The sequence below is a fragment of the Mauremys reevesii genome, linkage group 4 (assembly GCF_016161935.1).
Source record: "Mauremys reevesii isolate NIE-2019 linkage group 4, ASM1616193v1, whole genome shotgun sequence".
In the NCBI taxonomy this organism is placed as follows: domain Eukaryota; kingdom Metazoa; phylum Chordata; order Testudines; family Geoemydidae; genus Mauremys; species Mauremys reevesii.
In genome coordinates, this window is record NC_052626.1 from 150,413,846 (window position 1) to 150,439,879 (window position 26,034).

Sequence of the window (26,034 nt, forward strand, 5' to 3'; positions counted from 1 at the left end):
CCTGCCGGTGCCCCTCACTCCCGACCCGCAGCCCCTGCCAGCCCAGCCCTGCCCCCCCAGCTTTGCCAGTGCTCCTCACTCCCGACCCGCAGCCCCTGCCAGCCCAGCCCTGCCGGTGCCCCTCACTCCCGACCCGCAGCCCCTGCCCTGCCCCCGAGGCTCGGATCTCTGCCAAACCTCCCCATCCTGGGCCCTGGTTTGCTCTGGGCTGTGAATTGGGGGAGTCCCCAGGGGTGACAGTCTAGGGTGAGCCCCTGGGTGGGTGCTGTGGGCTGGTTCGGGGCTGAGCCATTCGGGGGCTCTGGTGCAGTTGGGGGGAGGGGGTTGGGGGGGCCGTAGCGAGCTGGGGGGGCTCTGATCTCTCTCCCCCCACCCCAGGGGCTGAAGCCGATGGATTTTAATGGTCTGGCCGATCCCTATGTCAAACTTCACCTGCTGCCGGGCGCCTGCAAGGTAAATACTCCCCCCATTGTCCCCCTCGCACCCCAGGCCCGGACCCCCCCGCACCCGCCCAGAGCTGGCCACACTGGTCTGTGCTGGTCCGCACTGGGCCAGGCCGGCTGATCCTGGACCTCCCAGCTCGGGGCTGGGCCGTTCCGGTTTGTCCTGGGCCCCACCGCTTCTTACCAGCTCAGCCCAGGGGAAACCGGTCGGTACCAGTTTATGGGCCTGCTGGTCCATACTGGTCCATACTGGCCTCAGGGGGGACGCGCTGGTTCCCGCTGCTTCATCCGCGTTTCCCCTCCCCCCGCCAGGCCAACAAGCTGAAGACACGAACGCAGCGGAACACCCTGAACCCCGTGTGGAACGAGGGGCTGACGTACACGGGCATCACGGGGGAGGACATGGCCCGGAAAACCCTGCGGTGAGCCCCCCGCCCTGCACACGGCGCCCCTCACTCCCGACCCGCAGCCCCCGACCCGCACGGCGCCCCTCACTCCCGACCCGCAGCCCCCGACCTGCACACGGCGCCCCTCACTCCCGACCCGCAGCCCCCTCCCCGCACGGCGCCCCTCACTCCCGACCCGCAGCCCCCTCCCCGCACGGCGCCCCTCACTCCCGACCCGCAGCCCCCGACGCACACGGCGCCCCTCACTCCCGACCCGCAGCCCCCGACCCGCACGGCGCCCCTCACTCCCGACCCGCAGCCCCTGCCCTGCACACGATGCCCCTCACTCCCGACCCGCAGCCCCTGACCCGCACGGCGCCCCACACGCCCAACCCGCAGCCCCAGACCCGCACGGCGCCCCTCACTCCTGACACGCAGCCCCTGCACTGCACACGGCGCCCCTCACTCCCGACCCGCAGCCCCCGCCCAGCACACGGGGCCCCTCACGCCCGCCCCGCAGCCCCGACCCGCGCACGGCGCCCCTCACTCCCGACCCGCAGCCCCGCGCTGCACGGCGCCCCTCACTCCCGACCCGCAGCCCCGCCCTGCACACGGCGCCCCTCACTCCCGACCCGCAGCCCCCGCCCTGCACACGGCGCCCCTCACTCCCGACCCGCAGCCCCCGACCCGCACGGCGCCCCTCACTCCCGACCCGCAGCCCCCGACGCACACGGTGCCCCTCACTCCCGACCCGCAGCCCCCGACCCGCACGGCGCCCCTCACTCCCGACCCGCAGCCCCCGCCCTGCACGGCGCCCCTCACTCCCGACCCGCAGCCCCCGCCCGGCACGGCGCCCCTCACTCCCGACCCCCAGCCCCGCCCTGCACACGGCGCCCCTCACTCCCCCCCCGCAGCCCCCGACGCACACGGTGCCCCTCACTCCCGACCCGCAGCCCCCGACCGGCAAGGCGCCCCTCACTCCCGACCCGCAGCCCCCGACCCGCACGGCGCCCCTCACTCCCGACCCGCAGCCCCCGACCTGCACGGCGCCCCTCACCCGCGACGCCCCGCCCCCGACCCGCACGGTGCCCCTCACTCCCGACCCGCAGCCCCGACCTGCACGGCGCCCCTCACTCCCGACCCGCAGCGCCCACCCTGCACACGGTGCCCCTCACTCCCGACTCGCAGCCCCCGACCCGCACGGCGCCCCTCACTCCTGACCCGCAGCCCCCGCCCTGCACACGGCGCCCCTCACTCCCGACCCGCAGCCCCGCCCTGCACGGCGCCCCTCACTCCCGACCCGCAGCCCCGCCCTGCACGGCGCCCCTCACTCCCGACCCGCAGCCCCGCCCTGCACGGCGCCTCACTCCCGACCCGCAGCCCCGACCCGCACCGCGCCCCCCCCTCCCCCCCCGCCGCCCCCCCCCTGCACACGGCGCCCCTCACTCCCGACCCGCAGCCCCCGCCCTGCACGGTGCCCCTCACTCCCGACCCGCAGCCCCCCCCCGCACGGCGCCCCACACTCCCGACCCGCAGCCCCGCCCTGCACACGGCGCCCCTCACTCCCGACCCGCAGCCCCCGCCCTGCACACGGCGCCCCTCACTCCCGACCCGCAGCCCCGCCCTGCACACGGCGCCCCTCACTCCCGACGCGCAGCGCCCACCCTGCACACGGCGCCCCTCAATCCTGACCCGCAGCCCCTGCCCTGCACACGGCGCCCCTCACTCCCGACCCGCAGCCCCCGACCCGCACGGTGCCCCTCACTCCCGACCCGCAGCCCCGACCTGCACGGCGCCCCTCACTCCCGACCCGCAGCCCCGACCCGCACGGCGCCCCTCACTCCCGACCCGCAGCCCCCGCCCTGCACGGCGCCCCTCACTCCCGACCCGCAGCCCCCGACCTGCACGGCGCCCCTCACTCCTGACCCGCAGCCCCCACCCTACACACGGTGCCCCTCACTCCCGACCCGCAGCCCCCTCCCCGCAGGGCGCCCCTCACTCCCGACCCGCAGCCCCCTCCCCGCATGGCGCCCCTCACTCCCGACCCGCAGCCCCCGACCCGCATGGCGCCCCTCACTCCCGACCCGCAGCCCCCTCCCGCACGGCGCCCCTCACTCCCCCCCCGCAGCCCCCGACGCACACGGTGCCCCTCACTCCCGACCCGCAGCCCCCGCCCTGCACACGGCGCCCCTCACTCCCGACCCGCAGCCCCCGACGCACACGGTGCCCCTCACTCCCGACCCGCAGCCCCCTCCCCGCACGGTGCCCCTCACTCCCGACCCGCAGCCCCCGCCCTGCACACGGTGCCCCTCACTCCCGACCCGCAGCCCCCAACTCCACGTCTCTCCCCAGGGTCTCAGTCTGTGACGAGGACAAGCTGACCCATAACGAGTTCATCGGGGAGACCCGGGTGCCGCTCCGGCGTCTGAAGCCTTCCCAGAAGAAGCATTTCAACATCTGCCTGGAACCCCAGATCCCGGTGAGACCCCCCCCGGCCCCTCCCCCAGCCAGATGTGCCCTGCTGGACGGTCCAGCTGTGCGAGAGGCCCTCCCGTGTCCAGGTGGTCCCTCTAGCGCTGCAGCCTGCCTCCTGCCCAAGCCCAGATGTGCTCCGTGGCCACGCCCTGTGCCAGTATGAGCCCGATTCCAGATGTGCCCCAGAGCAAGAGCCAGATGTTCTTTAGCCGCTGCTCCTTTTCCAGCTGTTCCCCGGGGCCCCTTCCCCTTCCAGATGTGCCCCCGAGATCACCCAGCTGGGCCATAGCAGTCACTGCCCTTCCAGATGTGCAGGGGGGGTGTCATGCAGGGAGCTGGTTTTTTGACTCTCCTTCTCCCGCTGCCTCCCCCTCCCCCTCCCCAGCTGGCCTCCCCATCCGCCATGTCGGCCGCACTGCGAGGAATCTCCTGTTACCTCAGAGAGGTAGGACCCCTCCCCCCACGCCGGTTATCCCTCCCCGGATGCCTGGGTCCCATCCCGTGTGTGTCACTGGGAGCACCGCGGAGCCCCTGGGGAGCCGTCCCGGATGCCTGGGTCCCATTCCCGTCCCAGGCTCTGGGAGCGCCAGGGGGGGACCCCTGGGGAGCCGTCCCGGACGCCTGGGTCCCATTCCCGTCCCAGGCTCTGGGAGCGCCGGGGGGGGGACCCCTGGGGAGCCATCCCGGACGCCTGGGTCCCATTCCTGTCCCAGTCTCTGGGAGCACCGGGGGGCCCCTGGGAGCTGTGCCGGACGCCTGGGTCCCATTCCCTGTTTGTGTCTCTGGGAGCGCTGGGGGGCCCCTGAGAGCCATCCCGGACACCTGGGTCCCCCCCCCAGTGGCAGCGTGAGGGTGGTGACGAGCTCCCCCTACCCCCACAGCTGGAGCAGGCGGAGCAGTGGGAGCTGGAGGAGCGGGGTCGGATCCTGCTGGCGCTGACGTACAGCTCCGAGCGCCGTGGGCTGCTGGTGGGAATTCTGCGCTGTGCTCACCTGGCCGCCATGGACGTCAACGGCTACTCCGACCCCTACGTCAAAACGTGAGCTGGGGGATGGGCACGGGGGGCAAACATGGGCAGTTGGGAGTTTGGGGGGCTGGGAAGGGGAGAGGGCTCTGGGCACAGGGAGGAGGGGAGTGAAGCAGAGAGTGCTGGGTGGGGGACAGTGGGGAAGGCGGGATGGGATTCAGGGGGCCCGGGGGCAGAGACTTTGGGGGTACTGGGAAGCGGACGGGGGGAGGTCGCTGAGCAGAGCTGGGAGAAATTGGGGTGCATGTAGGGGAGGGTGAAAGGGGATGGGGGTGAAAGTGGGGAGCCCGGCGGGGAGCAGAGCTGGGAGGAGTGGGGCCCACCCCCAAAATCGGTGTCCTGACTTTAAACCAGGCATACGCAGAGCAAGAGCGCCCTCTGGTGGAGTTAGGGAAACTGCAGGACTCCTGGGTTCTCTCCCAGCTCTGGGAGGGGGTGGGGGCAGTGGCTGGGGGTGGGGGCAGGACTCCTGGGTTCTCTCCGGGCTCTGAGGGGGGGGGGCGCGCAGGACTCCTGGGTTCTCTCCCGGCTCTGGGAGGGGAGTGGGGGCTGGTGGGTCAGAGCAGGGGGGCTGGGAGCCAGGACTCCTGGGTTCTCTCCGGGGTCTGGCAGGGGAGAGGGGGCAGGACTCCTGGGTTCATCCTGCGTCTCTCTGGGCAGGTACCTCAAACCAGACATGGAGAAGAAATCGAAGCACAAAACGAGCGTGAAGAAGAAAACGCTGAACCCCGAATATAACGAGGTGCAGGGGGTGGGGCTCCAGGTGGGGGGGCAGAGGGCCCAGAGCACCCCTACACTTTGCTGTAAGGCCCCCGGCTGTTGGGGGACCCGGCCTGACCACCTCCCCGCCCCCCCAGGAATTCTTCTACGAAATCGACCAGTCGGAGCTGGCGCAGAAATCCCTGGAGATCACAGTCTGGGACTACGACATCGGGAAATCCAACGACTTCATCGGTGAGGGGGGCGTGGGCTGGCTCAGCTGGGGGGCAGAGGACAGGAGAAGGGCACCAATGGGGCAGGGTAAGGGATGCCATGGGGCAGGGCCCGGAGAGCCAGGCACGGGGCGCCGGGCCGCGGGGGGGCTGGGCCCGTAGGGCCAGGCACGGGGCTCCTGGGGGCAGGGGGGGCTGGGCCCGGAGGGCCAGGCACGGGGCTCCGTGGGGCAGGGCCCGGAGGGCCAGGCACGGGGCTCCGTGGGGCAGGGGGCGCTGGGCCCGGAGGCCCAGGCACGGGGCTCCGTGGGGCGGGGGGGCGCTGGGCCCGGAGGCCCAGGCACGGGGCTCCGTGGGGCGGGGCTGGGCCCGGAGGGCCAGGCAAGGGGCTCCGTGGGGCGGGGCTGGGCCCGGAGGGCCAGGCACGGGGCTCGGTGGGGCAGGGGGCGCTGGGCCCGGAGGCCCAGGCACGGGGCTCCCTGGGGCAGGGGCTGGGCCCAGAGGGCCAGGCACGGGGCTCCGTGGGGCACGGGGGGCTGGGCCCGGAGGGCCAGGCAAGGGGCTCCATGGTGCGGAGTGGGGCGGGGCCCGGAGGGCCAGGCACAGGGCTCCGTGGGGCAGGGGGCGCTGGGCCCGGAGGGCCAGGCACGGGGCTCCGTGGGGCCGGGGGGGCTGGGCCCGGAGGGCCAGGCAAGGGGCTCCATGGGGCGGGGCCGGGAGGGCCAGGCACGCCAGACGGGGGCTCCGGGGGCAGGGCCCCAGGCACGGGATCCGTGGGGCAGGGGGCGCTGGGCCCGGAGGGCCAGGCACGGGGCTCCGTGGGGCAGGGGGGGCTGGGCCCGGAGGGCCAGGCAAGGGGCTCCGTGGGGCGGGGCCCGGAGGGCCAGGCACAGGGCTCCGTGGGGCAGGGGGGCGCTGGGCCCGGAGGGCCAGGCCCGGGGCTCCGTGGGGCACGGGGCTCCGTGGGGGGCTGGGCCCGGAGGGGGGCTCCCCTAACCCCCTCTCCCCCCAGGTGGCGCGACCCTGGGCCTGGACTCCAAGGGCGAGCGGCTGCGGCACTGGCTGGGCTGCCTGCAGAGCCCCGACCAGCGCTGGGAGCAGTGGCACACGCTGACCAATGAGCTCCCAGAATCCTCGGCCTTCGCGCCCTGATTGGCCCTGGGGCCCGCTGCTCCCTGCCTGCTTCTTAAAGGAGCGGGGCCCTTTGCACGAGGACTCTTGCATGTTTACACGGGGGCGGTAAGAAACCCGCCCCCTCCGTGCTGTGTCTGTCTGGGGGGGCGGTTTGGTTACATTAGGGGAGGGGCAACACTGACTCCACCCCTCTCATCCTGTTATGTAGGGGAGGGGCCTCATATGCAAATTGGCACTTGCTGCAAGAATATTATGCAAAACAGTATTAAAATTGGTGGGAAACTAGCCCCTCCATCCCCTCCCACACACCCCTCCTTTCAAGGAGGAATTTTAGCACCTTCCCCTTTAAAAAGAATTTTTGTCTGCAGTCAAAAATCCCACCCCCGCTCTTAAAGGAGCATCCTTTTTCTGCACCGTTTTTTACAAAACGGTTTGTAAAAAGGGTCATTTGCACCGGGAGGGTCCCCTCGAAACCACCAGCCTCATTCAATGGCTTTTTTTCCTAAGGGCTTCTGGGATTTCAGGGGGGCCAGGGAGAGTTGGGGGGCAGTCAGGGGTCACTGAAGTCGCCACAGCACTGTTTTTATACCAAAATCTTGTTTAATTGGTTAATTTGCATGTCTGGAGCCTGTTAATGCAACTGGAATGGATGTGAAATAAACTGGGGGGCCTCTTGGGGGCCCCCACCACAATGTTGAGCTGTGCGTATCTGGGGTGCCGCCCCCCAACCCCCACTATTCCGGTATATCTATGACAAGCTCGTCATCCCCATCCAGGGGGTCTTCGCCACTCCCTTCCCCTGCATCGCTGAACATTTGCTGGGGCACAGTGCTGAGGATGGTGGGGGGCGGGAGCTTGGAGGAGAGCGGGGCCAGAGGGCCCCCCCGGGGCGAAGAGAAGGGGAGACCCCCCACCACTGAGCAGTCGGGATGGGTGGCTGGCGTCAGGGACATCTGTAAGGGAGAGACGGGAGGGAAAGTGAGGGGGCTGCTGACCACCCCCCCCCACCCAGTACCTCCCTCCACGTTCCCCACAAACCCCACCTGTCCTGAACTCCCTCCCCTCCTCCTGACTCCCCACACGTGAACCCCGCCACCAACTCCCCACTAACCCACCTGTCCTAGGCTTGGCTCCTGCATGACCCCTCATTCCCAACCCCCCCACACACGCCCTCACTGCCCCCAGACACATGACTCCTCCCCCCGGCCAGGTGGTACCTTTAACTTGCGAGTGCCCTTGGCCCGTCGCTCCGGGCGGGCACGTTCGGGGCGGGGGGCGCAGGGCTCCGGCGCCAGGTACTCGGAGGGGAACGGGCTGTAGGGTGGGGAGGCCAGCTGGGGATAGGGGGGAGGGGGGCAGTACAGGAGAGATGGAGAAAAGGTGAGAGAATGGGGGGGCACTCCAGGATGGACCCCCCACCTCTCTCAACCCCACACACACAATGCACCCAACCCCACCACCACCCCTGGCATCCCCACATATCCCATCACCCAGACACCACCACACAACCCTGCCCACACACCCTCACCAAGGAACACCCCCTAATGCCCCCCTCAATGCTCACTGCCTTAATGCACACTCCACAGTGCCCCCCCATGGGACAGCCGACACCCACAGCCGGCTTTACCACGGAGCCCCATTGCTCAACATCTGCACCGGCGAGGTGGGTGACCCCCATGGAGCGATTGGGGGCAAGGGAGGGGGTGGCACCTCCCCACTCAGCCGACGCCAATGGGGGCTCTGCCTTTGAAGCCAAGGCAGCCATGTTGGATACTGGCAGTGCTCTAACTTTGCCCATCTTAAATATGGCAGCTCTGCCCACACTGCCATATTGGATACTGGAACAGACATCACCTTTCCTGAAGATGGGGCCTATCCTGAAGCTACAGCAGACATATTGGATACTGGCAGAGATCACATCACCAGCCCACAGCCCCAGTCTGGAGGCCATATTGGATTCTGGCACCACATTCCCCAAAGTGGAGGGGTCACTCACTGAGCTTAGGTAGGGGGAGGGCGCCCCCGAGCCCTGCAGGGGAAAGCCCGAGGTCGCCTGGAGAGACAGGCCAGAGGATGATGGGGATGAGGCTCCGCCAAGCTGGGGGCTCCGCTTCCTGGAGGCGGGAAGAGAGACACAGGAAGTTGCCACAGGAGCAGCCATGTCACATACTGGCACGTGCCCATCCACTGCCCACATTAAATATGGTGGCTCTACCCAGGAAACCAGGCCAGCCATGTTGGATTCTGGCACAGACCCCATCCCCAGTGGGAGGCAGGGCCTTATACTCACCTCTTCAGGGGCTGTGGCTCCGCCCCCTTGGGCCCCTCCCCGTCACTGTTCTCCGAGGAGGCTGTAGCCTCTGAGTCTGGAAGGGCAACGGGGGGAGGGTTAATGGGGGAAGACACCCCCAGAGCTGCCCCCAAACCACCGTGTCCCCTCCCCTCAGCACCCACAGCCTGCTCTGAACCAGCGTCCAGTCTGTCCCAGTTCACTGCCCCCCCAGGCCCCTTTAACCTCCCTACAGCCTGTGCTCCTTCCCCCACAAGTCAACCCCCACTGCCCCCCCTTTAACAGACATCGCTTGGCCTCCTCAGCCACAGCCCGTCCCCGACACACAGCCCCCAAAATCCCCCTGTGCCTGTGCCCCCCACTTCCCCTTCCTCACTGATGCCCCCAAATCCCACTGCACCCTGCACCGCCAGTGGCCCCTTTCCACAGCCTAGGCCCATCCACGAGCCCTCCCCTGAAATGCCCCATCACACCCAGCCCCCACGTGCCCACTCCCCAGGGCCCCAAAGACACCCCAGCTGCACCCACGACCCAGGGGGCGGGCACCTCCCCGGGCTCCCCCAGCCCTGCCAGGCACCAGAGGAGGCTCCGTGACACCCCCAGCCCGGCCTGAAAGCTTTGGGGGCTACGGGCAGGGCGGCAATAAGGGGCTGAGCTCAGGAGGCCCCCCCCGAACCCCCCCCCGCCCAGCACCTGAGGATTCGTCATCCACGTTCTCGTGCTGCAGCAGCCGGTCCAGGAGGAAGCTGGGCGGGAAAAACTGCAGAGTCAGAAACCCCAAACCCCAACAAGCAGCCCCCGGTGCCCTCACTCCCGACCCGCAGCCCCCGGCTACCCCAGCCCTGCCCCCAGCTCTGCCAGTGCCCCTCACTCCCGACCCGCAGCCCCTGCTAGCCGGGGGGGGGGCGGGTCCCCCGTTACCTTTTATCCCGCGACACTTTCAGCAGCTTCCTCTGGGCCTTGCGAAGCTCCTCCTGAAACACTCCTGCTCCTGGGGCGGGCGGGGTTAGTGCCGGGTCCGGCCCCCCCCATCTTCGGCCCCTCCCCCCATCCCATCACCCCCCCCGCCCCGCAGCCTGGGCCCCGCCCCTCCCCCCATCCCATCACCCCCCCCTGCAGCCCGGGCCCCGCCCCTCCCCCCATCCCATCACCCCCTGCAGCCCGGGCCTCCTCCCCATCCCATCACCCCTGCAGCCCGGGCCTCCTCCCCATCCCATCACCCCTGCAGCCCGGGCCCCGCCCCGCCCCTCCCCATCCCATCACCCCGCAGCCCGGCCCCGCCCCTCCCCATCCCATCACCCCTGCAGCCCGGGCCCCACCCCTCCCCATCCCATCACCCCCTGCAGCCCGGGCCCCGCCCTCCCCATCCCATCACCCCTGCAGCCCGGGCCCGCCCTCCCCATCCCATCACCCCTGCAGCCCGGGCCCGCCCTCCCCCATCCCATCACCCCCTGCAGCCCGGGCCCCGCCCTCCCCATCCCATCACCCCTGCAGCCCGGCCCCGCCCCTCCCCTCCCCATCACCCCGCAGCCCGGCCCCGCCCTCCCCCTCCCATCCCCTGCCCCGGGCCCCTCCCCTCACGTAGATCAGCAGCTTCAGGCGCCGCTTCAGGGCCCGGTAGCGCCGCTTGTAGCCGCCGGGCTCCGCCTCGCCCCCGTTCATCGCCGGCGGCTCCCGGCATCCCCCGCGCGGGGGCGGGCCCAGCTGCCACGGCCCGTTCCTAGGCAGCGCCACGCCTCCCATCAGCCCCTGCGGCCCCCGAGCTCCCCATTGGCCCGTTACCAGGCAGCGCCACGCCTCCCATCAGCCCCTGCGGCCCCCGAGCTCCCCATTGGCCCGTTACCAGGCAGCGCCACGCCTCCCATCAGCCCCTGCGGCCCCCGAGCTCCCCATTGGCCGGTTCCCGGGCAGCGCCACGCCTCCCATCAGCCCCTGCGGCCCCCGAGCTCCCCATTGGCCCGTTACCAGGCAGCGCCACGCCTCCATCAGCCCCTGCGGCGCCCGAGCTCCCCATTGGCCCGTTACCAGGCAGCGCCACGCCTCCCATCAGCCCCTGCGGCGCCCGAGCTCCCCATTGGCCCGTTACCAGGCAGCGCCACGCCTCCCATCAGCCCCTGCGGCCCCCGAGCTCCCCATTGGCCCGTTACCAGGCAACGCCACGCCTCCCATCAGCCCTTGCGGCCTCCAAGCTCCCCATTGGCCGGTTCCCGGTCAGCGCCACACCTCCCATCAGCCCCTGCGGCCCCCGAGCTCCCCATTGGCAGCGCCTCACTTCCCATCAGCCCCTGCGGCCCCCGAGCTCCCCATTGGCCCGTTCCCGGGCAGCGCCACACCTCCCATCGGCCTCGCGCTACGGTGGCCGTACCGGCTCAGGAGGCGGGAAAGACGCAGCGGGGCGATGGCTGCGGAGCAGGAGATGCGGGACTTCACTCGCGGGCTCTTCCAGGGCAGCCCGGACCTCAGGTGCCCCCAGGCCCGGACACCTGGGTTCCCGGGGGCTGGTGGGGGGAGCAAAGGATTGTGGGAGCCCGGACACCTGGGTTCCCGGGGTCGGGTGGGGGGAGCAAAGGATTCTGGGAGCCCGGACACCTGGGTTCCCGGGGTCGGGTGGGGGGAGCACAGGATTCTGGGAGCCCGGACACCTGGGTTCCCGGGGTCGGGTGGGGGGAGCAAAGGATTCTGGGAGCCCGGACACCTGGGTTCCCGGGGGCTGGTGGGGGGAGCAAAGGATTCTGGGAGCTCGGACACCTGGGTTCTCTAGGGGTCTGGTAGGGGGAGCAAAGGATTCTGGGAGCTCGGACACCTGGGTTCCCGGGGTCGGGTGGGGGGAGCAAAGGATTCTGGGAGCCCGGACACCTGGGTTCTCTAGGGGTCTGGTGGGGGGAGCAAAGGATTGTGGGAGCCCGGACACCTGGGTTCCTGGGGTCTGGTGGGGGGAGCAAAGGATTGTGGGAGCCCGGACACCTGGGTTCTCTAGGGGTCTGGTGGGAGGAGCAAAGGATTCTGGGAGCTCGGACACCTGGGTTCCCGGGGGCTGGTAGGGGGAGCAAAGGATTCTGGGAGCCCGGACACCTGGGTTCCCGGGGTCGGGTGGGGGGAGCAAAGGATTCTGGGAGCTCGGACACCTGGGTTCCCGGGGTCGGGTAGGGGGAGCAAAGGATTCTGGGAGCTCGGACACCTGGGTTCCCGGGGTCGGGTGGGGGGAGCAAAGGATTCTGGGAGCTCGGACACCTGGGTTCCCGGGGGCTGGTGGGGGGAGCAAAGGATTGTGGGAGCCTGGACACCTGGGTTCTCTAGGGGTCTGGTGGAGGGGGGAGCAAAGGATTGTGGGAGCCCGGACCCCTGGGTTCTCTAGGGGTCTGGTGGAGGGGGGAGCAAAGGATTGTGGGAGCCCGGACACCTGTGCTCTCTGGGTGGGGAGGGTTCCGTGGGTTAGAGCAGGGGGCCGGAGCCCGGACTCCTGGGTTCTCTAACCCCTCTCCCCTGTGCCCGCAGGGTGCTGACGCTGGCCATGGTGCGGAGGAAGTATCTGGCGCACGTGGGCCGGGAGAGCCTGGGGCGGGAGGAGAAGGAGCTGCTCAAGGAGCTGGTGAAGGAGGAACTGCTGAGAATGCAGGTGGGGGGGGGGTTGGCGGGGAGGGGATGGGGGCTCGGTGGGGACGGGATTCCTGTGTAACCGCATTGGCCTGCCCCAGCAGCTGGATGATTCCAGTTCCGAAGGGGGGTCCCCGAGCCCCAAGAGCCCCTGGGAGGCTCCTCAAGCCGAGGCTCAGAAGCGACCCCACAGCAGCTCCGAGTCGTCAGGGGGCCCCGAGGACACGGCGAGAAAGAAGCACCGACTGGATCAGGGTTCTGGTGAGCAGGTGCCCCCCCCCGCCCCCGAGGGGCTGCGTCCCAGCGCCGGGCGAGGGGTCCCCTTGTGCCTAGCCCCCCCCCCTGCCCCAGAGGGGCTGCGTCCCAGCGCCGGGCGAGGGGTCCCCTTGTGCCCAGCCCCCCCCCTGCCCCAGAGGGGCTGCGTCCCAGCGCCGGGCGAGGGGTCCCCTTGTGCCCAGCCCTCCCAGAGGGCTGCGTCCCAGCGCCGGGCGAGGGTCCCCATGTGTCAGCCCCGTCCCAGCCCCTGTCTGTGTCCCAGCCCTCGGTTAACCCCTTGTTTCCCATCTGGTTTCCAGAGGCCAGTTCTGACGGGGAGGATTCTGGGATTGATTCGAGGAAGCCAAAACCGGCTCCTGCCGAGGAGGATGCTGGGAAATCCAAGCCCATGGGATCGTGTGAGGACGAGGGGGACTCTGGAGCAGAGGACACACCTGACCGGGGTGGCACCAGCAGAGAGAGTGACTCTGAATGGGCAGCCAGGAAGGAGGGAAGGAGGGGAGCCGAGGCGCAGGAGCAGCTGGGGAAGAAGCGAGCGAGAGAGGCAGAGCGGAGGGGTGACTGTGGGGAGCAGAAGGGGAAAGCAAATGGGGGGATCACAGCTCAGACGCAGGAGGAATCGGGGAGCGAATGGCCAGTGGAGGGAGAGGAGTGTAAGCGGCAGAAGCAGACAGGGAAGAGCAAGCGGAGGAGGGATCGTGAGGAGGAGGAGGGGGACAGCGAGAAAAAGGCTCGGGGGGAGGAAGGGGGGAGCGCCGCCCAGGTGGATGAGAAGGGGCAGGGCAGAAAAGGGGCAGGGCAGAAGGGAGGCAGGAAGGCAGGGAGATGGAGTGACAGTGAGGAGGAAGAGAACAAGGAGAAGGTAAAGGCTCAGAGAGAGGAGGAATCGGGGAGCGAGGCAGAGGAGGGTAGGAGCCGGAGGCCGGGAATGAAGAAGGTGGAGCGGAGGAGTGACAGCGAGGCCGAGGAAGTGGGCAGCAGGAAGAAGAGGACGAAGGCCCAGAGTGAGGAGGAATCGGGGAGCGAGGAAGAGGAGGGTGCGAGCAGGAAGGAGACGGGGAAGAAGGGAAGGAGGAAAGCCGAGCGGGGCAGCGAGAGCGAGGACGGGGGGAAGGGAAGGAGGAGGGGCAGCGAGGAGGAGGAGGGGGGGAAGGGAAGGAGGAAGGCCGAGCGGGGCAGCGAGAGTGAGGAGGGGGGGGGGAAGGTGCAGAGGGGCAGCTCCGCGACAGATGAAGACTCTTCGTCATCGTCCTCCGCGCAGGATGAGAACAGCAGCCCCAACCCAGGCTCCCGGCGCAAGAAGGGAAAGGTGAGGGGGGGGGACCCAGGCGTCTGGGACAGCTCCATTAGGGGGTCCTGCAGTGCCCCCAGAGCCCGGGATGGGGCATGGGACCCAGGCATCCAGGACGGCTACCCAAGGGCACCTACAAAAAGGAATTACCAACTGTAATTGCACTGAATGAATTTTTTTCTCCTGGCAAAATTGTTTTAAATGTCCCGAGAGAGGAAACATGAACTGAAATTCAATTAAATCCGTTTTTTCTCCTAATGCAAATTATTTATTTTAAGTCACTAAAAGGAACAAAGAAATTGAACTGAAATTTTCCTACCTTGTTTTTTCCAGTGGAAAATTGTTTTAAAATTTCCAAACCCCCCAAGAAATTGTGAAGTGAAATTCTGGCTCTGTGAATTATTTTTCCCGTGAAAAATGTGTCTGACAACTGGGGGAAAAGGCTTGAGGACTGAAATTGCACTAGATTCATTGTCTTTCTCCAGGAAAAAAACCAATATAAAAGTGGTGAAAAGTTAAATTTTATTGCATGTATTTTTTTTAACTTTACAACTGTTTTTTTAAACAAGAAATTGTAGAAAAATTTCAGCTCTCATTTTTTTCCAGTGGAAAATTGTTTTAAAAGTTAGGGGGAAAAAGGACAGAAATTATGGAATTAAATTTTTGCTACATTCATTTTTTCCCCCTGTGGAAAAATTGTTTTAAAATTCAGGAAAAATTAATTGTGACCTGAAATTGTACTTCGTGAATTTTCTTTTTTCTCCTGGCAAATTAGTTTTAAAGTTGGGGGGGAAAGGAAAAAAAAACCTGATTTATGAAATTTTACTGTGTGTAGTCAGAGAAAAGAGAAATTGCGAACTGAACGTTGCCATGTGAATCTCACTTGCCCCCCAGGTGGAAAAATTGTTTTCAAATGCAGGGAAAGGAAATTCTGAACAGAAATTGTACTAAAAAAACTTCTCTGCAAAACTCGTTTTAAAAGTCAGGAACGAGAAAACCTGAACTGAAATGTTATTAAATGCCGTTTTTTCCCCAGTGCGATTTGAAGGGGGCAGGGGGAGAGAGAAGGGAACTGAATTCTTATTACATTTTTTCCCAGTGGAAACTATTTTTTAAAGTTAGAAAATTGGACTTTGTGAAATGAAATTTTCCTGCAGGAATTATTATTTCCCCCAGTGGAAAAGTTTGTATTTAAAAACCAAAACCAAACCTGGCCCGGGGTAAGGGAGCTGTCGAGCGCTGACGTTTTCTGACATTAAACAACCCACCCACAAGGTTTTAAAGGAACCACCCACCCCACCCCCCAGCTGGGCCCGGGAAAATTTTGTTTGATTTTCCCACGAAGCAGGATTTTCCCGTAGGCCCCTCCCCCTTGGGGGCTGTCTCTAACCTGTCCCCACCCCCAGGCGCCGGGCAGCGGGGGGGCCGGCCCGGCAGAGGAGCACCCGGCCGTGCGGCGGCTGAAGCGCTACATCCTGGCGTGTGGGGTGCGGCGGAACTACAAGAAGCTGCTGGCCGGGTGTCGCTCCGTCAAGCAGCGGGTCAGGGTCCTGCGCCGGGAGCTGGAGGCCATTGGGCTGCAGGGTGAGGGGGCAGGGGTGGGGATGGGCGGGTGGAGGGGCTGGGGTTGTGGGAGGGGATAGGGATGGAGGGCAGGCAGGGTGGGGATGGGGCGTGGGGATAGGGATGGAGGGCAGGCAGGGTGGGGATGGGGCGTGGGGATAGGGATGGAGGGGCAGGCAGGGCGGGGTGGGGATAGGGATGGAGGCGGGCAGGGTGGGGATGGGGTGGAGGGTGGGGATGGAGGGGCAGGCAGGGGATGGAGGGGGCAGGCAGGGTGGGGTGGGGATAGGGATGGAGGGGCAGGCAGGGCGGAGGGATGGAGGGGCAGGCAGGGTGGGGAGGGGCGGGGTATAGGGATGGAGGGGCAGGCAGGGGCGGGGAGGGGCGGGGTATAGGGATGGAGGGCAGGCAGGGGCGGGGATAGGGATGGAGGGGCAGGCAGGGTGGGGAGGGGTGGGGATAGGGATGGAGGGCAGGCAGGGGAGGGGCGGGGGGATAGGGATGGAGGGGCAGGCAGGGTGGGGATGGAGGATGGGCAGCGATGGGGCTGGGGGGCGGGGGGGTACAGGGAAGGGGGCCCCTGCCCTGAGATGGGAGAGCCCCCCCGGTAACCCCCCCTCCCCCCAGGGAACCCCTCTCTGGAGCGGTGCCGGGCGCTGCGGCTGCGCCGGGAGGAGGCGGCCGAGGTGGCGGCGCTGGACGTGGGGAACATCATCGCCTCGGACGGTGAGGGGGGGCCGGGCAGGGGTCGGGGGTGGATCACTGGGGCAGGAGATGGGGCTATGGGGTGGATCCGGGGGGGGCAGGGACCCCCCTCTGGAGCTGACCCCCCTCTACCCTCCCCACAGGCCGCCCCCGGCGCTGCAACATCTGGAGCCTGTACAGCAAGCCCCCCGCTGCCCCCCCGGCCGCCCCCCCGGCCCGGCGCCCAGTGGACTGGTCCAGCCTCCGGGGCGTCGTCAGCAGTGACGGGGAGAGCGACTGAGGCTGGGGGGCAGCGCCTGGCATAACCCCCCCCCGCCCTTCCCTGCTTGGGGGGCAGGTCGGGGAGTGACCCCACTGCATGGGGCAGATCCATCTCCCCTTCCCCACTGGGGCTCCGGGGCTGATTTAGGACAGAATCCGGGGGGGGGGGGCTAACCTCGGAACCCCCCCGGTGTCCGGCACTTTCTGGGTGATCCCACCTGTCACCCCAAAACTGGAGGTTGGGGGACCCCTGAGCCACTAGCAGGGGCCTCCCTGCAGAGCTGGGGCAGCAGCTCTCCGCCCCCAGCACACGCCCACGCTGGCCCCGCAGGTGGGGCAGGGGGCGGGATGTCTCCTGGCTTGGGGGGCCCCATCGTTCTACCCCGGGGGGCAGTTACCCCATCCCAACCCCCCACTTGGAAATGTCTCTGTTTTATGCGTTTTTTATATTGTAAAATAAAGTGAATTTTGTTATTTAAGGGGCACCCAAGTGAGCATATGGCCCCCCGACCCCCCACTGCGGCCAGAGCCCCCGACCCCCACTGCGGCCAGAGTGCCCCCAGCCTCCCGTGCCCCCAACCTCCCGACCCCACTGTGGCCAGAGCCCTCCGACCCCACTGCGGCCAGAGGCCCCAGCCTCCCGACCTCCCACTGCGGCCAGAGCCCCCAACCTCCCACTGTGGCCAGAGCGCCCCCAACCTCCCACTGTGGCCAGAGCTCCCCCAACCTCGCCGAACCTCCCCACTGCGGCCAGAGCCCCGAACCTCCCACTGTGGCCAGAGGCCCCCGAACCTCCCACTGCAGCCAGAGGCCCCGACCTCCACTGTGGCCAGAGCCCCCGAACCTCCCCCTCCCCACTGTGGCCAGAGCCCCCGAACTCCCACTGTGGCCAGAGCCAGAGCCCGTGAACCTCCCCACTGCAGCCAGAGCTCCCCAACCTCCCACTGTGGCCAGAGGCCCCGAACCTCCCACTGCGGCCAGAGGCCCCTCCCGAACCTCCCCACTGCAGCCAGAGGCTCCCGACCTCCCACTGTGGCCAGAGCCCCCGAACCTCCCCACTGTGGCCAGAGCCCCCCGACCTCCCACTGTGGCCAGAGCCCTGCGAATCTCCCCACTGCGGCCAGAGGCCCCCAACCTCCCACTGTGGCCAGAGGCCCCCGAACCTCCCCACTGTGGCCAGAGCCCCCAACCTCCCCACCCCCACTGCAGCCAGTGCCTGCAGCCCCCGCCCACAGCAGCCCCGCTGACGCGCCAGGCGTAATGGAAAGGGGGTTTATTGAGGGGAGCTCTGGCGCTATGTACAGGGCTGGCGGAAGACAGGCTGAGAGCAGATCCCCCCCCACGCTTTGCCCCCTCCCACTTATGCCCCCCACTGGGGGGTAGCAGCTGAGATCTCGTCTCTCCAGGGGGCAGTGAATTGGAAGGCGGTTAGCAGGGTGTTTGTGGTAGGCCCTACAAAAATGGCCGCCCAAGAAAAGAGTCACACAATGCGGGGTGATGCTCAATGACTCTTCTTCCCCCCCCCCAACAGTTTCAGACTCTGCCAACCCCCCTCCCCCCCCAAAGTCTCTGAGGTTAGAAAATGCCCTTTTGTGGGACAACCTCTGCCCCCCCCGGGTCCCAGGGTGGGGCAGCTGCCCCCGAATCCCTCCTCCAGGGGCAAATACAGTCACTGGCGCCCCCTGGCGTCCGGCGGGGCCCCCCTATCTGCAGCTCCAGAGCGGCACCAGGCCGCGGGTCTCCGGCTCGTAGACGTCGGGCAGGGGGCCGAGCGGCGAGGGCACCATGCACACCGTGGTCTTGCCGAAGAGCCGCCGCTCGTACTCGATGAGCTGGCGCCAGAAGCCGGCGTTGGGCCGCACCACGGGCCGCCGGCTCCGCACCCACTGGTGGGCGTCCAGCAGGCTGAGGCGATGGTACTTCATGAGGTAGGCGATGCAGAGCGAGGCCGAGCGGCTGACGCCCGCCACGCAGTGCACCAGGGTGCGCCCGTTGCGCTTGCCGGTCTGGTGGATGCGGTCGGCCACCGAGTCGAAGTAGAGGCCCAGGGGCGCGTGGGGCAGGTCGGGCACCGGCACCTTGACGTACTCGATGTCGGGCCAGTTGGCGTTGGGGATCTCCATGGTGGCGTTCACCACGCAGGTCACGGCCCGGGCCGCCACCAGCTGCCGGTTGGCGGCCGCGTTGCCGCTGCACAGGTAGAGGCAGGGCGAGATCTGGGCGATGCCCCCCAGCGCCGAGGCCGGGGGGGCCCCGGGGGCCGGCTTCGCCGCAGGGGGGGGGCTGCGCCGGAAGAAGCCGGGGGTCCGGAAGTTCATGGTGGAGGCGTCAGCGTACATGGGGGCCGGCTGGGGGGAGAGAAAGGGGGGGCGTTAAGGGGGGGCTCTGGGCCCCAGGTCCCAGCCCCCCCCGGCCAGTGCCTGCCCCCCATCCTGGAGGGCCCCGGCCCCACCTGTCTCCCCCCCCCTCCCCCGCGGTGGGGGGGCAGGTTTCGAACGTTCTCGAGCCACCCCCCCCCCCCCCATTTCTCCAGTGCGGGGGCCGGACGATCCTGCCCCACCCACCGCCGGACGCCTGGGTCCGCCCCCACTTCCTTAGGCGAGACCCCCCCGGCTCCGCCCGACGCCCCCAATGTGGGGGCTGCAGGGAGGAAATGGGGCGGGATCTTGGGGGGCAGAGTCCCGCCCCCCCCGCCGGGGGCTCCTACCTCGCTCCAGCTGGGCGGCCCCTCCCCGGGGGAGCTAGGGGGGCAGCGGGGCGGCCGCCTCCGTCCCGCCGCGGAACCCAGGCATCCGAGTCTGGGGTGGGGGCGGGAGAGGCTGATGCGCAGAAAAAGGGATGGAGAAAATGGGAGGGGGAGAGATGGGCCCGCCCCTTAAAGGGCCAGAGCAGGACAGCCAGACCCCCCCCTGCCCTGCCAGTGCCCCTCACTCCCGACCTGCAGCCTCCCCCCCCCCGCCCTGCCAGTGCCCCTCACTCCCGACCCGCAGCCCCCAGCCCTGCCGGTGCCCCTCACTCCCGACCTGCAGCCCCCTCCCCGCCCCGCCGGTGCCCCTCACTCCTGACCCGCAGCCCCCCGCTAGCCACTGCTGCCGGTGCCCCTCACTCCCGACCCGCAGCCCCCGCCCTGCCAGTGCCCCTCACTCCCGACCTGCAGCCCCCTCCCGCCCTGCCGGTGCCCCTCACTCCCGACCTGCAGCCCCCAGCCCGGCCGCTGCCCCTCACTCCCGACCCGCAGCCCCCCCCGCCCGGCCGGTGCCCCTCCCTCCCGACCCGCAGCCCCCCCCCGCCCGGCCGGTGCCCCTCACTCCCGCCCCACAGCCCCTCCCTCCCCGCCCTGCCGGTGCCCCTCACTCCCGACCCGCAGCCCCCAGCAGGGGAGGGGGCGCTGGCATAACCTCCGTGGGGCAGGGGCTTTCCAAGTACTCCCCACTTTTGTCAGGGAACCCAGCAGCCCCCGGCACCCCAACAATCCCCTGCCCCCAGACTCCAACGGATCCCAATTCCCCATGCACCCACATCCACCCCCTTTCCATCCCCCGCTGCCCCCACAATCCCCCATCACCCCCCAACATTACCCCACTAGCCGGCCCCCCAAGTCTCTCCTGACCCTGTGGGAGAAGTGGGGTGCGGGTGCCCCCTTACCTGGCAGGTGCCTGCTCCACTCAGCCGGGCTCTGGGGTAGGAAGAGGGGGTGCTCCTGGCTCCCCAGGCCGGCCCAGCGCTGGGGCCTTCGCTCCGGCCCAGGGCCCTATATACGCTGGGCCCCCCCGGCCCCGCTGCGTTGGAGGTAACAATGGGTTGCCATGGTGACGGGATGCGGGGGCGCGGGGGGGACCGTGCGTCAGCTGCTGACACAGAAAGGAGACGGGGGGGGGCAGCTTCCGGGTTCCCCGATGCCTCCAGCCGCCCTGGCCCCTCCAGGGAGCACCGGCCCCACCTGGCCACAGGGTGGCGCTGGCTGGCTCGGGGGCAGGGGGCCTGTCATGGGGGAGGGGGAGCGCTGCCCCCCGCCCCCCGGCCCAGGTGGTAACAGGTTGAAGTCTCTCTCCACCCCCACATCAGCCCCCATCCCGCCCCCCCCCAGGGAGTCACGAACCTGCTGCTGCCCCCACGCACCGAGCGCGGCCGCAGGGGGCACCTGAGTCACCAGGCTCCCAGGGAGAGACTAGGGCTGCGGGTCGGGAGTGAGGGGCACCGGCAGGGCAGGGGGGGGGCTGGGCTGGCAGGGGCTGCGGGCGGGAGTGAGGGGCACCGGCAGAGCTGGGGGGGGGCAGGGCTGGGCTGGCAGGGGCTGCGAGTTGGGAGTGAGGGGCACCGGCAGAGCCGGGGGGCAGGGCTGCGGGTCGGGAGTGAGGGGCACCGGCAGAGCGGGGGGCCGGGCTGGGCTGGCAGGGGCTGCGGGTCGGGAGTGAGGGGCACCGGCAGAGCTGGGCTGGCAGGGGCTGCGGGTCGGGAGTGAGGGGCACCGGCAGGGCTGGGGGCAGGGCTGGGCTGGCAGGGGCTGCGGGCGGCAGTGAGGGGCACCGGCAGAGCTGGGCTGGCAGGGGCTGCAGGTCGGGAGTGAGGGGCACCGGCAGGGCTGGGGGGCAGGGGCCGCAGGCCGGGAGGGAGGCGCCCCGGCAGAGCTGGGCTGGCAGGGGCTGCAGGTCGGGAGTGAGGGGCACCGGCAGAGCTGGGCTGGCAGGGGCTGCGGGTCGGGACTGAGGGGCACCGACAGAGCTGGGGGGGGGCAGGGCTGGGCTGGCAGGGGCGGCAGGGCGGGAGTGAGGGGCACCGGCAGAGCTGGGCTGGCAGGGGCTGCGGGTCGGGAGTCAGGGGCACCGGCAGAGCTGGGCTGGCAGGGGCTGCGGGTCGGCAGTGAGGGGCACCGGCAGAGCTGGGGGGGCAGAGCTAGGCTAGCAGGGGCTGCGGGTCGGGAGTGAGGGGCACCGGCAGGGCTGGGCTGGCAGAGGCTGCGGGTCGGGAGTGAGGGGCACCGGCAGAGCTGGGCTGGCAGGGGCTGCGGGTCGGGAGTGAGGGGCACCGGCAGAGCTGGGCTGGCAGGGGCTGCGGGTCGGGAGGGAGTGGCACCGGCAGGGCCGGGTGGACCCAGGCGTCCGGAGGGTGAGGAACAGCTCTGGGTAAAGGCAGTGGGTGAGGGCGGGGTCTGCTGGGCTTTGTCTCTGGGTTTGGGGGTCCGGAGGGCAGTGGCCCCCAATGTGCCGACTGGCTCGGGGGCGTCTTGAGGACAATCTGCCCCCAGGGGCAGGGCGGCCGGGCTGTGGGCTGGGCCCGGCCCCTGGGGAACTCCCCACCACAAGCCCTGCTGCAGCAAGGGGCCCAGCGCCTCAACTCAGGATTGGGGCCTAGAGGGATCTCGACCCCCCCCTACTTCTCCCCCCAACTGCTCCATCCCTGCCCCCCTCCCCGCTCGCCCCGCTGCGGATGGGCTCTGAGCCAGTAACCCCCCGCCCCCCCGACCCGAGCCCCGTGGGTCAGGAGGCCTCAGGCGAGGGGGGATGCATTTCCTGGGGAGGCCCCACCCCTCACTGCCAGTATCCTGCCCTGATTGGACAAGGAGACACAAAGCCTGTGAGGACACGACCCAGCAGGGAACATTCAGACCTTCTAGGAGGAACAGCCTGCGGGCAGAGGAGGTCCCACCTCCCGCCGCTGTGGCAATACAGGAAGTCCCGCCTCCTCCTGCATAGGTAACGAAGTCCCACCGCCTGCCTCGATAGCAATACAGGAAGTCCCACCTCCAGCCCTGATGACAATACAGCAAGTCCTTCCCTCCTCTGGCAGAATACCCAGAGGAAGTCCCGCCTCCTGGAGGAACAGGATCCTGCCACCTGAGTGCCCAGGGTGGCCACGTCTGCAAAACACTCCTGAGCCACGGGGCCCCTCGCCTCGGGAAGGCCCGATTCAGACACACACCCCTGTGGCACAGGTCCCAGGGAGGCCCCCCTGCTGCACCACCTGCAGGCTCTGTCAAGGTGGTGTTTATGTAGGGCCTACAAGTTTCCCAACCCCCACACCTGTAGATAGCCCCCCCCCCCCCCCCCCCGCTTTGGGGCAGAGTGTCTGGCACTAGGGGCCTGGCTGGGGGAAGCTTGAGGCCTCAGCTCAGCATGAACCGGGCAGAAGAAAGGTGACGCCAGAGGGCGAGAAACACATTTATTGCAGCAGAAACGCTGGACAGGCCCTTCCCTCCACCCCCAGGCTGTAGATTTTGCCCCCTCCAGGCAACACAGGGGGGCATTTCCTGCTTCGCCAGCCCCCAGTGGGGGCGGCTGTGCTGAGATCCTGAAAGCTGCGGGCCCCATTCCCCTGCCCTGGAGCCGGATCGGAGAGGCCCCGTGCCCCACCGGCTGACCCCACTGTCCGTCACTGTATTCCCTCCCCCAGCTCAGTCCCCCAAGCAGCCTGGTGCAGCCCAGAGGATGCTGGGAAGGGGGCAGCCCCCCCCCAGCGGTCAGTACTTGCGCTGGCGCAGGAAGAGCCCCGAGGGGCGCTGTGAGGACGGCGCCTCCTCCCTGCCCAGCTGGAAGAGGTCGCGGCCCGTGCGCAGGATCTGCTCCTCCAGCTTCTTGTGCCGCTTCATGTCCGACAGCACCTTGTCCAGCCGGGCCTCCCGCTTCTGGCTGCGCGAGCCGCCTGCGGGGGGAGGGGAGCGTCAGGACCCCGCTCGGGTGGGGGGCTGGGAGTCAGGACTCCTGGGTTCTCTCCCCAGCTCTGTTCCTACCTGCTGTTCTCCTGCGATCAATCAGGGAGTTCTTGGGCGTCACAGGCTCATCGTCAAAGTCAAACTCGGTCGGGACGTGGGGCCTGGCGCAGAGAGAGCCAAGGGGTTAAAGCCTCAATACAGGGGAAGGGGCAGCGCCAGCTGCAGTCTCCTGCCCACCTCCAGCCCTGCCAGCGCCAACCCGCAGCCCCTGCTAGCCCAGCCCTGCCCCCCGCAGCTCTGCCGGTGCCCCTCACTCCCGACCCGCAGCCCCTGCCAGCCCAGCCCTGCCCCCTCCAGCCCTGCCAGCGCCTCCCACCCCAACCCGCAGCCCCTGCCAGCCCAGCCCTGCCGGTGCCCCTCACTCCCGACCCGCAGCCCCTGCCAGCCCAGCCCTGCCCCCTCCAGCCCTGCCAGCGCCTCTCACCCCCAACCCGCAGCCCCTGCCAGCCCAGCCCTGCCCCTCCAGCCCTGCCAGCGCCCCTCACTCCCGACCCGCAGCCCCTGCCAGCCCAGCCCTGCCTGTGCCCCTCACTCCCGACCCGCAGCCCCTGCCAGCCCAGCCCTGCCCACCCCAGCTCTGACGGTGCCCCTCACTCCTGACCCGCAGCCCCTGCCAGCCCAGCCCAGCCCCCTCCAGCCCTGACAGCGCCCCTCACTCCCGACCCGCAGCCCCTGCCAGCCCTGACAGCGCCCCCCCCAGCCCTGCCAGCGCCCCTCACTCCCGACCCGCAGCCCCTGCCAGCCCAGCCCTGCCCCCCCCAGCTCTGCCAGCGCCCCTCACTCCCGACCCGCAGCCCCCAGCTAGCCCAGGCCTGCGCTCACTTCTCCTCCTCCTCCTCTTCGCTCTCGGGCTGCCCATCGGACCGCTCCTCCTCCTCGCTGTCGGGCTCAGGGGTGGGGGCCCTGCGGGGCAGGATCTCGGCCTGGAGCGGCAGGGTGCTCTCGGCAGCAATCTGCTCGTAGAGGCGTCTGATCTCCTCAGGCGGCGGCATCCAGGCCTCTGGGGCCTCCAGCTCCTCGTCGCTGCAGGGGACACACCACCCAGCCTCCTCCTCCTGCCCCTGCTCCTCCGCCTCTTCCAGCGCCGGCCTGTCGTCCTCCGCTGCAGCCGGCACCAGCTCCGGGGCATCCTCCACCACCAGGGACTGCATCCCAGAGGTCACCTCGCCCTCCTCCACGGCCGCGGCCTCCATGGCAGGAGAGGACCAGGCTGCAAGGGGAGAGTCAATGGTTAGAGCATGGCTGGAGACTCTACAATAACAAGCCAGCAGTCAGTGCTGGTGCTTTTTGGGGGCACTATGACAACAAAGGGTTCAGTGGAGACCCTACAATAACAGCCCTGAGCTTCAATGCCAGTCGCACCAACACTGTGGCCATTTAGGGGCTCGCCACCTGCCAGTCATGTCAATGCAGCGGCCATCTTGGGGCTCATGTCAATGCGGCGGCCATCTTGGGGCTCACGCCAGCCTGGCGGCCATCTTGGGGCCCGCCACCTGCCAGTCATGTCAATGCAGCGGCCATCTTGGGGCTCACGCCAGCCTGGCAGCCATCTTGGGGCTCACGCCAGCCTGGCGGCCATCTTGGGGCCCGCCACCTGCCAGTCCTGCCAACGCAGAGGCCATCGTGGGGCTCAGCCAGGCTTGTCGCGCCGTGGCAGCCATCTTGGCAGTGGCCCCTGATGCTCATGCCGAGGTGGTGGCCATCTTGGGGCTTGCCCCAACCGACCCTGCTGGGGGCTCCGTCCCGGCCAGGCCCACACTGGGGCTCCCAAGGGCAGCTGGGGGGGGGTCACATCTCAGCCATTGGCTGCCAGGCAACCCAGGCCCCCGCCGCCATTTTGTGAAGCCTCTGCTCAGGTCCCTTCACTGCGCGTGCGCCACCCGCGCCTTACCACGCGCATGAGCGACGGAGCCCGTAGCGAGAGCGTCTGCGCCTCATTGCGCATGCGCCTCCTTCAAAGTCGGCTAGGTCGCGCGCCCTGCACAGCGGTGCTGTCTTTGTGTTTGTTCAGTGCGCATGCGCCATACTGTTTGCCCCAGCCCTGCTGTTTGCGCATGCGCTGTTTCTACTCACCGCTCGAAAGCGTGCACCACCCTCTCAGTACGCATGCGCCACTGCGATGAGTCTTAACGGCCCCCCGCCCCCCAAGCGCGTGCGCCCGCCCCTCAAGCGCTCTCCCCCAGTTCGGCTCGGCTCCAACGCCCCCGCCCAGCCGCTGCGCGTGCGCCCGCCCCATCCGGCGCTCCTGATTGGTCGGCCTGACCGAAGGGGCGGGGCTAGCGCCAAATGCAAAAACACCGGCGTCTGAACCGGACCCGAAGGAGAACCGGGGCTGGGAGGGGGGGGGGGCTGGAGGAGGAGTCGGGGAGAGGGAGGGGCTGGTGGGAGGAGTCTGGGGCGGGTGGGAGGAGCCAGGGGAGGAGAGGGAGGGGCTGGTGGGAGGAGTCTGGGGCGGGTGGGAGGAGCCAGGGGAGGAGAGGGAGGGGCTAGTGGCAGGAGCCAGGGGCGGAAGGTGGGGGAGAGGGAGGGGCTGGTGGGAGGAGTCTGGGGCTGGTGGGAGGAGCCAGGGGGAGGAGAGGGAGGGGCTGGTGGCAGGAGCCTGGAGGGGAGCAGGGTGTGGGGGTAACTTGAGCGGGTGGATCAGAGGTGGGGGAGCCTGGAGCAGCAGATGTGGGGAGGAGGGACCTGGGTGGGGGTCAGGGGCCGGAGGGCGGCTGGAGAAGGCAGATCATGGTGGAGGGAGCAGAGGTTGGAGTTTGGGAGGTTCCTGGGCACACACCCCCCCCACACACACACACACTCACCGGCTGCGGGAAGCAGAGCGACACAGTGGGGAGCCAGCGGAGTGGAGGGAGTTGTCCTGGGCTCCGCACCCCCCTAGGAACGTCCCTGCCCCTTGCAGTGGGCGCACCCCACGGGGGGCCAGCTGGAGGATGGTGCTGCCGCAT

At 68.7% G+C, this 26,034-nt stretch overlaps 5 protein-coding genes across 10 annotated transcripts in view; 2 read left to right on the top strand and 3 right to left on the bottom strand.

Annotated features, from left to right (window-relative positions):
• Positions 1-6,447, top strand: part of DOC2A (double C2 domain alpha) — an 8,268-nt gene extending 1,821 nt beyond the window's left edge. For both annotated transcript variants that reach the window (XM_039534306.1, XM_039534305.1), the window contains exons 2-9: positions 379-453; positions 756-865; positions 3,182-3,308; positions 3,690-3,749; positions 4,186-4,343; positions 4,992-5,073; positions 5,189-5,285; positions 6,276-6,447. In XM_039534306.1, the coding sequence (XP_039390240.1) occupies positions 391-453; positions 756-865; positions 3,182-3,308; positions 3,690-3,749; positions 4,186-4,343; positions 4,992-5,073; positions 5,189-5,285; positions 6,276-6,415 (837 nt within the window). In that variant the 5' untranslated portion in view covers positions 379-390 and the 3' untranslated portion in view covers positions 6,416-6,447. The remainder of the gene's footprint in view (positions 1-378; positions 454-755; positions 866-3,181; positions 3,309-3,689; positions 3,750-4,185; positions 4,344-4,991; positions 5,074-5,188; positions 5,286-6,275) is intronic.
• A 528-nt stretch (positions 6,448-6,975) lies between these two features.
• Positions 6,976-10,349, bottom strand: INO80E (INO80 complex subunit E). Its single transcript, XM_039536135.1, is given in 8 exon segments — positions 6,976-7,350; positions 7,615-7,731; positions 8,394-8,511; positions 8,688-8,763; positions 9,381-9,433; positions 9,609-9,663; positions 9,666-9,678; positions 10,269-10,349. Coding segments are annotated over 8 exon segments (732 nt in total). The 3' UTR covers positions 6,976-7,131.
• Positions 10,350-10,987: 638 nt separating this feature from the next.
• Positions 10,988-16,856, top strand: HIRIP3 (HIRA interacting protein 3). Of its 4 annotated transcripts, none has more exons than XM_039534261.1 (7): positions 10,988-11,150; positions 12,183-12,276; positions 12,383-12,542; positions 12,857-13,866; positions 15,255-15,432; positions 16,039-16,137; positions 16,260-16,856. In XM_039534261.1, the coding sequence occupies exons 1-7, from the start codon at positions 11,086-11,088 to the stop codon at positions 16,394-16,396; spliced, it is 1,743 nt and encodes a 580-aa protein (XP_039390195.1). In that variant the 5' UTR covers positions 10,988-11,085; the 3' UTR covers positions 16,397-16,856. The 4 variants fall into 4 exon arrangements, with proteins under 4 accessions (XP_039390195.1, XP_039390196.1, XP_039390197.1 ...); XM_039534262.1 differs by having other exon boundaries at positions 10,989-11,150; positions 12,386-12,542; XM_039534263.1 differs by having other exon boundaries at positions 10,989-11,150; positions 12,183-12,201; positions 12,386-12,542.
• A 779-nt stretch (positions 16,857-17,635) lies between these two features.
• Positions 17,636-20,264, bottom strand: LOC120403340 (dual specificity protein phosphatase 14-like). 2 transcript variants are annotated; one of them, XM_039534327.1, is made up of 2 exons: positions 20,023-20,264; positions 17,636-18,725 (listed from the first exon to the last, which is right to left on the bottom strand). In XM_039534327.1, exon 2 carries the CDS (start codon positions 18,714-18,716, stop codon positions 18,081-18,083), a length of 636 nt encoding a protein of 211 aa, XP_039390261.1. In that variant the 5' UTR covers positions 18,717-18,725; positions 20,023-20,264; the 3' UTR covers positions 17,636-18,080. The 2 variants fall into 2 exon arrangements, with proteins under 2 accessions (XP_039390261.1, XP_039390262.1); XM_039534328.1 differs by lacking the exon at positions 20,023-20,264 and adding an exon at positions 19,085-19,207.
• A 2,258-nt stretch (positions 20,265-22,522) lies between these two features.
• On the bottom strand, positions 22,523-25,274 carry PAGR1 (PAXIP1 associated glutamate rich protein 1). Its single transcript, XM_039534326.1, has 4 exons — positions 25,160-25,274; positions 23,909-24,296; positions 23,105-23,187; positions 22,523-23,016 (listed from the first exon to the last, which is right to left on the bottom strand). The coding sequence occupies exons 2-4, from the start codon at positions 24,277-24,279 to the stop codon at positions 22,835-22,837; spliced, it is 636 nt and encodes a 211-aa protein (XP_039390260.1). The 5' UTR covers positions 24,280-24,296; positions 25,160-25,274; the 3' UTR covers positions 22,523-22,834.
• Between the last annotated feature and the right edge of the window lie 760 nt (positions 25,275-26,034).

What these genes read in the sequence shown, in the direction of transcription:
- PAGR1 (XM_039534326.1), bottom strand. Translation starts at nt 24,279, where the DNA reads ATGGAGGCCGCGGCCGTGGAGGAGGGCGAGGTGACCTCTGGGATGCAG. An exon ending in GAAGAGGAGGAGGAGGAGAA is followed by an intron (nt 23,188 to 23,908) that starts GTGAGCGCAGGC and finishes TCTCTGCGCCAG; the next exon opens with GCCCCACGTCCCGACCGAGT. An exon ending in TGATCGCAGGAGAACAGCAG is followed by an intron (nt 23,017 to 23,104) that starts GTAGGAACAGAG and finishes CTCCCCCCGCAG; the next exon opens with GCGGCTCGCGCAGCCAGAAG.
- HIRIP3 (XM_039534260.1), top strand. Translation starts at nt 11,086, where the DNA reads ATGGCTGCGGAGCAGGAGATGCGGGACTTCACTCGCGGGCTCTTCCAG. An exon ending in CAGGGCAGCCCGGACCTCAG is followed by an intron (nt 11,151 to 12,182) that starts GTGCCCCCAGGC and finishes CTGTGCCCGCAG; the next exon opens with GGTGCTGACGCTGGCCATGG. An exon ending in CCCGGCGCAAGAAGGGAAAG is followed by an intron (nt 13,867 to 15,254) that starts GTGAGGGGGGGG and finishes CCCCACCCCCAG; the next exon opens with GCGCCGGGCAGCGGGGGGGC.
- LOC120403340 (XM_039534327.1), bottom strand. Translation starts at nt 18,716, where the DNA reads ATGTACGCTGACGCCTCCACCATGAACTTCCGGACCCCCGGCTTCTTC.